Source organism: Embiotoca jacksoni, unplaced genomic scaffold (genome assembly GCF_022577435.1).
Source record: "Embiotoca jacksoni isolate LCO1_2020_lvr unplaced genomic scaffold, fEmbJac1.0.p SCAF_10, whole genome shotgun sequence".
NCBI lineage: Eukaryota > Metazoa > Chordata > Actinopteri > Embiotocidae > Embiotoca > Embiotoca jacksoni.
In genome coordinates, this window is record NW_027185230.1 from 17987549 (window position 1) to 17999797 (window position 12249).

The window sequence follows — 12249 nt, forward strand, 5'->3', positions numbered from 1 at the left end:
GGGTTGGACAGACTTCTTTCAGGACCAGAGTTTGACAACGAGTTACACCTGTATCTATAGTATCTATATAGAAACACGGAACGAGTAATTCTGGATTCTGGATTAGGAATGTGAATTTAATTAATGAAACTTGATTAATATACCACAAAGTAAAAGTGGATTTGAATTATCTGCACCAGCTAATAGATACGAAACAAGATGGATTCTTTTCAAATATTAATAATTAAATATTTCTCTTTTTATTTGTACAAATAAATATCCCAATTCAATGCCCCCATATGATTATACTGTGAACATCCAACAGCAAGCCATCCTGGATTATTCATCTGCTTGCTTGTAACAATGTCAGATCAGCTCAGTGAAGCAGTTTGGGGCCAGCCTGCTCTCCAGGGTGTTGAAACACCAAACTGCAGCGACATCACAAGAGGGCAGGCCGAAGCACACAGAAGAAATGTTCACAAACCAAAACGACTTTCTTCCAAATCAGAAGTCGTGTGAGCTTAAAGTGACCACAAAGTAAATTCCGTGGACTTGCATAACGTGTAGCTGTTTGGTGACAAGGCATGTATAGACAAAAGAAACCCAAGTTTATGAACGTCTAAAGTTTAATCAAGACTTCATTTGTAATCTTGATAGAGGGAAATTTCTGACTTTAAACAAATCATTTTCTTATATAAGAATTTACTCATCTCTCACGAAAACAACAATGTCAGTCCCTCCATAAAATCACAATCTGGCGATCACAGGAATGAATACAAAGTAAATCATTCACTGCAATGTTTGCGGGAGCTATCAATTTAGCAAAATCCCCATGATTTCTCTGTAATAATGGTACTCAATAGAGGCCCTGCTGAAGACATTACTTACTGCACCCTTATATTTGTAAGAAATAGTTCAAAAGATTGCATTTTGTAAAAAAAAAACTGTTTGTAAAGTTACCTGACTTTTATTTTTTAACTACTCAAAGAAAGAGATTCCATATATGACTCTGTCTTTATTAGATAGTTGTTAAAAGCAAAACACTTTTTTTTTTTCTTTAGAAAAAAGCTGCTGCAAAATCAAGTACTTTTTAAATCACCAAAAACAGAGAAATCCTGGAGGGACTGATAAGTAATGCAAGTGGGAGATGAATTATTATTGGGTAAAACTATATCTTCAACAGTAAAATAAAGAAGCCCACATAAATTAGTCAAGCTAGTTTCACACTAACATCCAGCTTACATTGTATGCTGCCACATGACAGACACTATTCTGCTTGTCAGACCACAACTTGTACTACCGGTCAAACATTGCGTAACAAGTACATTTACATATAGCTCCTGACCATCCTTAAGGTGGCTCTCAAAAATCAAAATGAACATGCTCCCACAGGCAGTATGACAGGTTGGCAACGCATAAACTGCCCAACATTCGGCTTAATTTGTCACAATGTGTGATGACCTCAAGGGACAACTTCTCACACAGCCTGTTAACTGCCGCGAGCAACTTCACCTTCAAATGCGGAGAACTTCATGTGATTTGAAGTTTTGCTTTTTTACATCCACACAGTGTGCTTTTAGGAAGATGGGTGCGTGTTAACAAAGCAGGAGACATATCAAGACATTTCTGTTGTGGATCAGCTGACTGAACGTACAAAGATTTAACAGCTCAGTGATAATTTGATGCACAACACCCCAAGAGTCACGCATATGTCAGTTGGGCCTTTTTGTACGTGTCAAATTTACCTTAAAGTACTTCTGCAGCTTTCAGGTAAATGGTGTGTATTTCTCTGGTTTATCTACCAACACTGGACAGCACTTTTTAAATAGCCCATATGAGAGAAGAAGCACTGCAGCAAACTGGCACTCTATGAGTGTAGATTAATTAATATTGATATTTCCAAGGCTTTTTCACCTTTTCAAATGTTTAATTCATCAATTGATTTAAATATACCCTCCCCCTAAAATTCCACCACTGTGGGCCAATGTAAATCATAATTACAAAATCTCACTGATGAAAGTCGTATAAATGCCTCTAATGGAGGCTGTCAGTGTTTTGGATGTGCTTTCCAAAATAAAAGTTTCAGCACCCCTGCTGTCCAAGTCTAAATATAAATGGCTTCTCCCCGGTATCTCTTATCTTATCTCTGCCTCTGAGGGATGCATGAAGGCAGCTGATTACTTTGCCAAATGCATTTTCAAGATATAATTAGTAAGATAATCCGCTCTAGTACTCAAACCCCATATTATATAATTGTATGCATGAAACATTGCCAAGCAGTCGCTCCAGTAGTGCAAAATAGTGTTTGTAGCTTTGCAATCTCACAATCAAATGCTTTTGTGAAACATTCATGATGCTTTTGTCATGTTTTTTTTTTTTTACTCCTAATATAACAGTGCGACAGGGTTGGATCTTGAGACTCCACACTTGCTAAAGCTGGTTTAATTGAGGTATACGAGCAACCAGTTATTCAAGGAGAACTCGTGTTATGGATGTAGAATGTAGCAATTAATATGTGATTAGTTTTGTGGACATAAATTAAACGAATGTGGAGATCCTTTATACTTTTAAGACTTAGAATAGAGCCAGTCCCTATTGCCCAGTTGCCCCCCCCCCCTCCCCCCAATAACTACACAACAAATTCAGACGCTGTTTGGATGTCAGCACTTCAACTAAAACAACTGGTGTTTAAGTATTTAGCAGAAAAATAAATCTGGCAGGACCCTTCTTTCATTTCTTAATATTGCAGTCCACTTAGGCTTTAATAATTTAGCTAAACTGTTCACAGGAATATCAGGTGTGAAGGTTTAGAACCGTAGTCTGTAAGGTGAGTCATGCTGCAACACTTTTTTTTTTTTAATTGGAGATACAATATCAGGCTGAAACATCACAAAATATAATTACGTGTTTTTTGCAAGAATGCCAGAGCTCCAGATTCAGCAGATGGCTAAAATTGGACAATAGTTGAAGAAAAAAAAATGAAAAAAAAAGAAGAGTCACAGAAATAATCATAGTATCATTTTCAACCACAGCATCCTTCTCACTCCTGTTGTATTGCATCATCTCATGTGTTTCCTCTCTCTTTCTCTCTCTCTCTCTTTACATTTAACCTCTGGCTCATCTTCCCTGCCTCTGACTTATCACCATGTTGTCTTTGACCTTGAGGCCTTTACTTTCAACTTATGGGTCAACACACTCTTATCTCCATCTTGGAATTGCCCATTAAAGAACACAGTTATATGAACCAATAAATGTGCATGCAAGACGAGTGATAAAGTAAGAAGAAGAGGTTAATTCTCTCTTTAGCCACCTACACTTTGTGGTCTCATGAGTCATTATATACTTGAGAGGGAAGAAATGATTTCTGCTTCTCCCAGGCAACTTAAAGTTAAGTGGTCAAGTGTGAAGAGCCCCATTAGAGGTCGCCTCCTCTGAACTGAATAAAAATGCATTACCATTCTTATATCACCTAACATGTGCCATTCATCTTTCTTTCTTTCTTTCTTTCTTTCTTTCTTTCTTTCTCGAACATTGGTGAAAACCAAGCGTAAATGAACGTATCAAACAGCTTTGTTCATGTTTTATGAAGAAAGAATTGCATCCAATACAATTGTTAAGCCTCCAGGACACTCCGTGTGTTTTGATGAGTAACACTGAATGTCAACAAAAACTCAGCGTAAACCCCATCGGGCACCTTTAAGGTGTTCTCAATTTAAGGCAACTAAAACTACTTGGTTCCGGTCCAGATGGCCTTCAAAGAAACATACATTAACTCTGAGGATAGAGGTCAGGCGCTGCAGTCTTCAATGTTCATCTGTGTCCAGCCGCACCGTCTGTGCAACAGGAAAGCTTCACACTCGGTCTGCCGTCGCCACTCATACCTGTCGAGGGTACCTGCCAATTCCCCTAACTGATTGTTCCCCGCTCCTCGATACTCGCTTGACCCAGAAACCGTTCCGGTCCGCCATCATGAAGGCCATTCCATTTCACTTATTTCTGATCTGAGGAGCAAGGAGAGTGTCCCTGAGCAAGTTAAAGCCCAAATACAAGAGATCAGTCTACGCAGAGGTCTTTCACTGGACTTTTATTGGAAATCTGTAATTGTACCCTGCAGCTGATCTGTCTTATCCAAAACCGCATCACCACATCACCGCAGTATTATAGCAAAGTGGACAAATAACAGAATCAACTCCAGAGTATTAAAGGATAATCTCATTTTATTTCAACCTGGCATATTTCCCATTAATGTGGCCACTATGTCTGCATCAGCCCTGCTAACTCTGCACTCTCCACCTCTTCGGATTCATTACTCATCGAAAAATCATATTTTTTTTTGGAAAGCCGCAAAGAATCTCGTCAACACAGTTGTTTGTTTTTCAGTTAACAAACTCATTGAGTCACACATGAGCCTGAAAATCCGAGTGCATTGGGTAGAAATATGTTTTCGCTAAAACATTTGAGATAAAGAATAATTTCTATAAACCATCATAATCATAACGTGGATTATTGAGTGACACATTTACCAACAGAGCATCAATAAATACAGATGCACACAGTTATTGAATTGGCTGCCAGTAGAAACATGGTGAATTCAGAAGGGCCACACTAAGGGCTTTAAAACTAAAGCCCTTTAAACTCAGCGCTTTAAAACTAAAGCCCTTTATTTAGTACATTATTAGTTTTATTCATTTATGTATGCATGGATTTGTTTGTTTTTCATTTAGCTTGTTTTTTATGGCAAAAACAATTGTGCTTCTGGTGCCTTGAGGCACAATGAAAAACTGGATTGTTTGGATTCATATATATATATATATTGGAGATACTCTTTCCTAAGATCTTATGTATTTCATTTATTTTTTTATAGCCTTGTGTTGAGGTTCTTGTTCAGGATACAGTGAGATAATGACTCTCCTTGTCATGTGGTTGTTAACATTTTAAAAGATTTTCATTTTTACAAATGTTTGTACACGAGATGACACGATCCTGTCTGATTCAAATACAAATAAAATAACAACAATAGCATTGATGGAATATAACACCAGTTTTAACTTGTGTTGTCTCTGGTTGAATCTTTGGCTCACTGGTGGTGTAGTAAAGTCAAGGTAAGCTTTATTCTAACAGGCATTTATAAGAGGAAGACTATCACTTACTTTCTTTGAGCACCGACTGACGGGGTCTCCTGCAAACATTTGGGAATATAATTACCAATTACCTGCAGCTATTTTGCTGTGTGAACATTCGAGCTATGTAACACCTGAAGCTTCATTTCTGGCATCTGTGAATGCTTTCAAAGGAGCCAACATGGGATGTATATTTTGAAGTGTAACATTGGAGCCGACTGCAACCCGGGTACACACTGCATGCGTGGGAGACTTGAAGCCGTTAAAGGAAAATATACCTCAGACTTCCCAACAAAGGACATCAGCGCTGCGAGTCGATTCATCTGAGCTCCGAAGCAGAGACTGAAAACAGTTTGACATAGATGCTTAGCACCTCTGATTTGCCTGCGGCCACTGAGAGCGATGGCGTAAGTGCAGGATGTTTACCGACAATAAAATCCAAACCTTTCTGGTCGTCCAGGAGTTTAGAACAGTGAAGGAGTCACTGTGCATCCAAGGCTCTATGTAAATGCTAGAGGAAGATATAGCTTTTAGAAAAAAAAAAAGTGTGAAGGACAGATTTGCATTTTGCTTAAAGTGTAAGGAATATGTTTTAACACATCTGTCATTTTTCTCTCCTAGGTTTGGAATCAGTTTTTCGTTTTAAGTGCGAGAGCTGCAATTTCGCTGTAAATTCCACTGGTGTGCGTGCACAGAGGTCTCCAGCATTTGAGTCCAGTGGAATACAAATGTTTGCGAAAGTTTCAAAAGAAAAACATCCAATTAAATTCACTGAACAGCTAAATATCAGGAGAGATCTTTGTCTTACTTGGAGAGCTGAAATAAACCTTCAACTCAAACTCTTTTGCTGACCAACCACTGTGACTCCAATAGACAATTATAAACTAATGGTAAATGTTCAATTGTAACCTTTGCACAACACAGCATTATCAATTTCAATTTTGCTACAATTACAATACTCGCCATCCCAGCTCAAGAGAGGTTGTATTGGCAGCGCAGTAAACTGAGAAATGATCCATTTTATTGCATTTCTACCTTTCAACAGAACGAACAACTTTTTCCTCAGAGTTTACATTTATTTGCTTCAAGATCAATTAAACAGATTAAACAGAACTGATGAGCTCCAGAATCAGGATTTGACATGTGTACGGGGTCTTCAGCTCTGAGATGCAGTCCTCCTGTATCTTAGAGCTGAGGACTCATTTGCCCCACTGCACTCCAGAGTGAATACACAACCTGTGACTGGATCGGAGACCTTTTCCGTGCAACAGTCTCATGTGTTCAGCACTCGGGAGGAAGAAGTAGTTTATTGAAATGACTTGCGGTCACGGAGGTTATTCATATGCAGAACTGTGGCCGTGGCCCAGGTTGTAGTGTTAGACGGCCCGGTGAAACTTGTCAGCACTGCTACTTTCTACCGCATCATACCTGAAACTTCTCTGTGGTGCTTGTTGTTCTGCTGCCAACATCAAATGTACAGGGAATAATTGGGCATTGAGAGCGTGACTATCTCAGAGCAACAGTCCCGCTTTCAGAATAACTCTTCCATCAAACAGGAATAATGCAGATATAGTTAAATAGATTGTTATATACTATTTTAGAAAGCCTATCCATGTATTTTTGGGTTGGTATATCGCATGATTTATTGTTTAATCTAAGAAAATAGTTACAGTTTCCATATATTGTCATATAGTGGTTGGGTTTTACCGCTCTCTACTGGGGCCTGTTTTTTTTATTTTTTTTTAATATATTTTAAATACATACATACATTTATTGAGTATATATATATATATATAACATATTGAGTAATTATTATCAAGGATCCTGTTCTCCCAAATTGCCCAAAATATACAACAGCTTTATTGCATTAAATAATAAATACAGGATATGTTTTAATGAATTTGACTGTGTATGTGAATGTATGTATTCTGTGAATGTATTGAATGATGAAAGTCTTGCGGAAAAAAACAGAAATCCATTAACTTCTTTCCTTTTGCACTCCAGTATAAAGCAGTATAGTTTAATGTTCCCCATAAAGTGGCCCACATCTGTGCCATTTGCACAAAATGGAGCACCCCTAGCCATTCCATTACCTTAAAACCCGACCTGCCCTCCGAACCCTTACCGACCTCCACATACATGCAAACGCAAGGAAGACAAAAAAAAAAAATTACACATTTAGCAAATGCCATTGCACGCATGCACACCCACGCATTGATATGAGGTGAAACAGTACCTTGTTTTTAAATACCTCTCAGCTGTAGACACATAAACTCTGCATGAGCTGATTAATTCTGGCAGAGTGCCAGTGAGGTGCCCTGTAATAATGTAACACAATGTATTACTTCCAGAAAGGTGCACACAAATGAATTTTTAAATCCATAGAGGTAATGATTTTTTTGCTTGTCCAGCAGCTATAACCACAAAATATTTATGTGCAGAAGACCTCCTTTATGCCACACTAAGTTGCAATAGAGATAAAAAAAACAAAAAAAACAAAAAAAATGGCAGATCAAGCGCTTAATGTGGGACCATTATTCTTTCGCAGTAGTGTAAGTCAAGTGTGTGTAAGTAACTTCGCTAACCCCTGAGGGAGCGAGAGCATGGCAGCGTCAGAGAATGGGCCCCCGTCCCCTCAGTGCCTGAGTCTAACCAGGCATGAGACATTGGCCCTGACTGCTACCCACCCCTAGTCACGGTCACCACAAGTTAAGTGACCAATTCCAATGCAGCGCTTGGGGCCAAATAACCATTCACAGCACTGGAAACCTGAACATATGTGACATGCTCTTGAGCGAGTTCCAGGCATACGGTTTGCCATTTTGAACAGTAATCTTCGAAGGCGAGGTTGTGTGCGCTCGTGGAAGTGAATTGGTGTTTGCTTGTTTGCTTTTTCTGCGTCTGTTTCTGCTCGTCGGAATGAAAGATGGAGAAATATGATGTGTATTGAATGAGCGGCTCAACTCTTTATAGTGTGTCAACAAACAAACACGAGACATGCAAATTGGAGCAGCTGTCTGGTGCTCTGTAAATATTTGGCCCTTTTGCTGATCTAAGTGTTCGCATTCCTCCCCTTGCAGACACTTACTGAAAGGTCAGGGTCTCAGTGTAAAGTCAAACCTCCCCCTTTTCTCCTGTGGACATTTCAGCTTGGCATATGCATGGTGTACATCACTATGTTGGAAGGTAAAGGTGTTTGGGTTTTCATTTCTGACCTCTCAGATTTGAATTCTTCTTCTAGGTCTGCATTTATGGGGAAAGATTAGACATGCAGATTTTTTTTCTGTGTGTGTGCATAATCAGTTTTATATTCACTGTAGTTATGTGACCTCATTCCAGTGGCAGTAATTTTCATATCACATTAGAGGCGGGAACTTTGTCTTCACCTCCACAAATAAGGGATGATTTCAGGTCGACCCAGGTGTTAAAAACCGTCATGAGCGATAAGAACAGTGACTTGAGTGTTTGGTTTCTTTCTGTTATAGTTAGAGCAGCAAGAACTAAATTCTATAAAGCCACTAATAAAACTGTCAAGATCCTTTTTTCTGGTGCAGACTGGTTTATTTAAGACACATCAAAAGAGAAAAATAAAACCAATCCCATCTGTGTAGTGAGGGGAATATAAAAAAAAAAAAAAAAAACCTCCTCAGGCAACATTGATATCACAACACAGGGTCAGTAATTTGATTTAAACATGCACATGAGTAATTTTAGTCATCCAGATGAATTAAAGTAGGACTGTGGTAATCCAGGAATGTGCCACACAATGATGACAGTGCAGATAACCAGATGCAGTTCTCCTGAAGTGGCTGATTTGGCTCCACGTGGTTGTAACACCAGCTGCAGCATTTCCTGTACTCATCCCCAATTTTCTAATTTTCCTGGCACTAATAAAACTCTGCAATCTGTAATGCTACTTTCTATATCTGAGTTTGTATTCTGCTTGTCTTTTCCCTGCCTGGGCTGGTTGGAAAGAAAGAACAAAAAAAATATGCCCAGATACCATATATTTGTTCTCCACAGGATAAAATTCCTGCAGTTTTCAGGTAAAATTCTATATCACTAGACCTCTCATGGAAATAATGCTATCCCGATAGGGGTAAAACCAGGGACATTTCTGGGGATGGTGCCAGCTGGGGATAAAGCAGCAAATATGGAGACTGTTCCTGGAAAACTGGGGCATCTGGTTTCTCAAGCTAAAACTGCTAGCCTTGGTATTCAGACCTCTGAATTATCTATTATGTTCAGAGCTCCAATTGGCAGCTGAAATAAGCCAGATGAACATATCTACAGTACTCTCGCATTTTTTGATTTAGTACAACTCAATGAAAGATCATTTCTTTAATTAATACCTGAAATACTTAACCGACTTTTCTTGTTCTTTAAAAAAAAAGAAAAACAGGTATGTTCTGTATGTATGCATAATCCTAATCATATTTCCATCCCTTCTGTTACCTGCAGGAGAAGAGGCACTGACCATGTACCTGGCCAAAAACAAGCTGGACAGGAAGCTTGTCAACGCTACTCAGAATGTGGAAGCCCTCCATCAGCTGGCCTCGTCCTACTTCATTGACCGTGACGGCACAATGAGAAAGCTGCATGAGATCCAGATATCCACCAACGCCATCAAGGTTGGTCGCGTGCACATGCAGACACGTATGTAGCTGCTCCTGTCAACACTTTTTTCCAACAAGTCATGGACGCGCCACCTGAGATGTAATATTCATCGTTCTATGCAGCGTACACGCAGTAAATAGTTTGTTAACCCGACCCCTGAATTTCAGAATACATTGGATGGTTTTGTTTCTCAGAAAATTATTTTCTTAGATGCCTTTTTTTTTCTATGTCTATTAGTTATTTTATAGCATTAAATATTTACTCGTCTGACTCATTGGATGTTGACTGTTGGTAAAAGCATGCCATTGACTGACTACGTCAGGTCGACATTCATTCATCTTCCGCTATCTGTGTTTTCAGCTTCAAAATCCCCGTAGCTACAGGAAACAACACGTGCTGAAACTTTTGACTAAGATTTGCATATTGCAGTAAGGCAGGCCTGCTCGGTTCTTTTTTGGTCTATGATGTAAATTTAGCCATTTTGATGCAAGCGGGGGTTGGCCTCCCAGCGTGCAAAATGCTCAAAACATGTTTCCCCCAACACTATTTTGCAGGGGCATCATCACTGCAGCGCTGAAGACGATTGAGATCGTTTAAAGGAGCAGTGTTTAGGAGTTATGGGCGTCTAGTGGTGAGGTTGCAGATTGAAACCAACTGGAATCTACAGTGGCCGTAAAAACTCTCTGCAGAGTCCTTCTTTGATTTGTTTGTTCAGGGTTACCATAGAAACATGACAGTGCAACGTAAGGAAAAGACAACAATTCTTAGTTTTAGGTGATTATACTCAAATTACAATATAATGATAATCCTAAATCCTGCACACTGATCCTTTAATACAATACATAAAAGTGTTGTTTTTTTTGCCACAAAAACACTGTGGAGACAGGTCTTTCCCATCAGGACTATATTGTTTACCGATACTAATGTTTTTAGTCAGTATTTCTGAGCAGATTTGACTTTTTAAATATTATTTTGGGAAGCGTTTCATCTTAATTAGACTAAGAAAACTCAAGAGACAAAACAACAGGTGTTTGTGAGTGCTTTCCGTGACAACCTTTTTGACAGTATCCAACGCGGTGTCTATTCTAATCTGCCACGAACCAGAATATGTGAGGAGTTTACATGCAAATAAAACTACATGGTGAAGAGAGGGGAAGAACATTCTGTCTCATCAACAGTGTTGTCTGGTGTCACACTCTTACACCCAGCTATCTTCTGTAAAACTGTGTTGCCACTGTGCTCCTCCCATCTTTAATAATGAAAGGAAGCTGTTATTAGAAAGAGATTGCCTGTCAGGAAAACATAAACATAGTGTGCCGGGCTCCTCATAAACCACGTGTTTTGACAGTCAGATAAACCTTTTACTTTCACCTCCTCCAGAGACAGATGGTGTGTCATAAAAAATAGATGAAAGTGAAAAACAGAAATGCAAAGAGGATGTACATCAGTGAAGATACATCAGCATACGTTTTAAGGGATTAAACTAGTTTTAATACAGATACGCACAAAATTAACATATTTCACTTTTCATTTATAAGAGTAGGAAAATACACTCATGCAAATGATGCGACCACAAGCTGAAGTTTACAAGTTGGAGCAGATGGGTAAAACACATATTTTTGTGCATGTGACTTAATGGCAAACTCTCTGACTCTAAACACAGACTTCCTGTATGCATATTCATCACATGTAAGGGTCAAATAAGATTGGTTTTATACAGAAAGAAATTCACATTTTACCACTGGTAGGTGCAGAAAATATGTTGATAATGAGCAGCAAATGATTTCGATTTTTTTTTTTCCCTGCCAAAGAGAGTCTCTTTTTAATTTTTTGACCACCAACTGATCAAAAAAAGAAACAAAAACCCCATTTGTGAGCAGTGTGAGCTAACTGCCTACAACTGCTTGCCCACTGTGTTCATTCACAGACTGATTCACACAGGGACACTGAGAGGGGGCGGGGGTAGGAACACCAAATGTAAAATATAAATAACATCAAGCAAAACCAAATAGGCCAGAGTTTTGGAAAATCCCTCCCTTGTGATCATGTTTCGGTAATTAGCCCGAGTTCATTCTCGCCGAGGAGGGAGGCACTTTTTGGATTGAGGGATTTTCTTTAATTGAAAATATAAAGGAATAAATTCTAGACGTACACAAAACACAGAATGTCTTTCCAGTGAAAAGTGTAATAATCACTTTTGAGCGCTCATGCAGCCCTTTGTAATCTGTTACAGTAATGTGATTACTTTTTTTCTTTACTAGTAATTGCATTACAGTTAATACATCCAGTAATGTGTCTCGTCGTAGTTAAGTTTAGCTTCATTGCATTCAGTTGACTGATTGGTCCATTACACATGAGCTTGGAGTAGTTGGGGAAGGAGACAAGCCTCTACCACACGCTTATCTAAATGTTGCGTGATCTCAGCTGGCTCATTAACATTAGCCATGAGTACATGTGCATTCAGGAGTTTTGATTAGAGTTGAAAGAAGTGTGACCTGCGTAGCTGAGGCTCGGACTTCTGGAGAGCCGTATG

General features: G+C 39.0%; 1 protein-coding gene across 1 annotated transcript in view; it reads left to right on the plus strand.

The window, feature by feature from the left end:
• The window catches only part of brinp1 (bone morphogenetic protein/retinoic acid inducible neural-specific 1), a 103855-nt gene that overhangs the window by 48426 nt on the left and 43180 nt on the right, over nt 1-12249 (plus strand). Inside the window, exon 4 of the mRNA XM_069171481.1 lies at nt 9561-9730. Coding sequence (XP_069027582.1) covers nt 9561-9730 — 170 coding nt within the window. The remainder of the gene's footprint in view (nt 1-9560; nt 9731-12249) is intronic.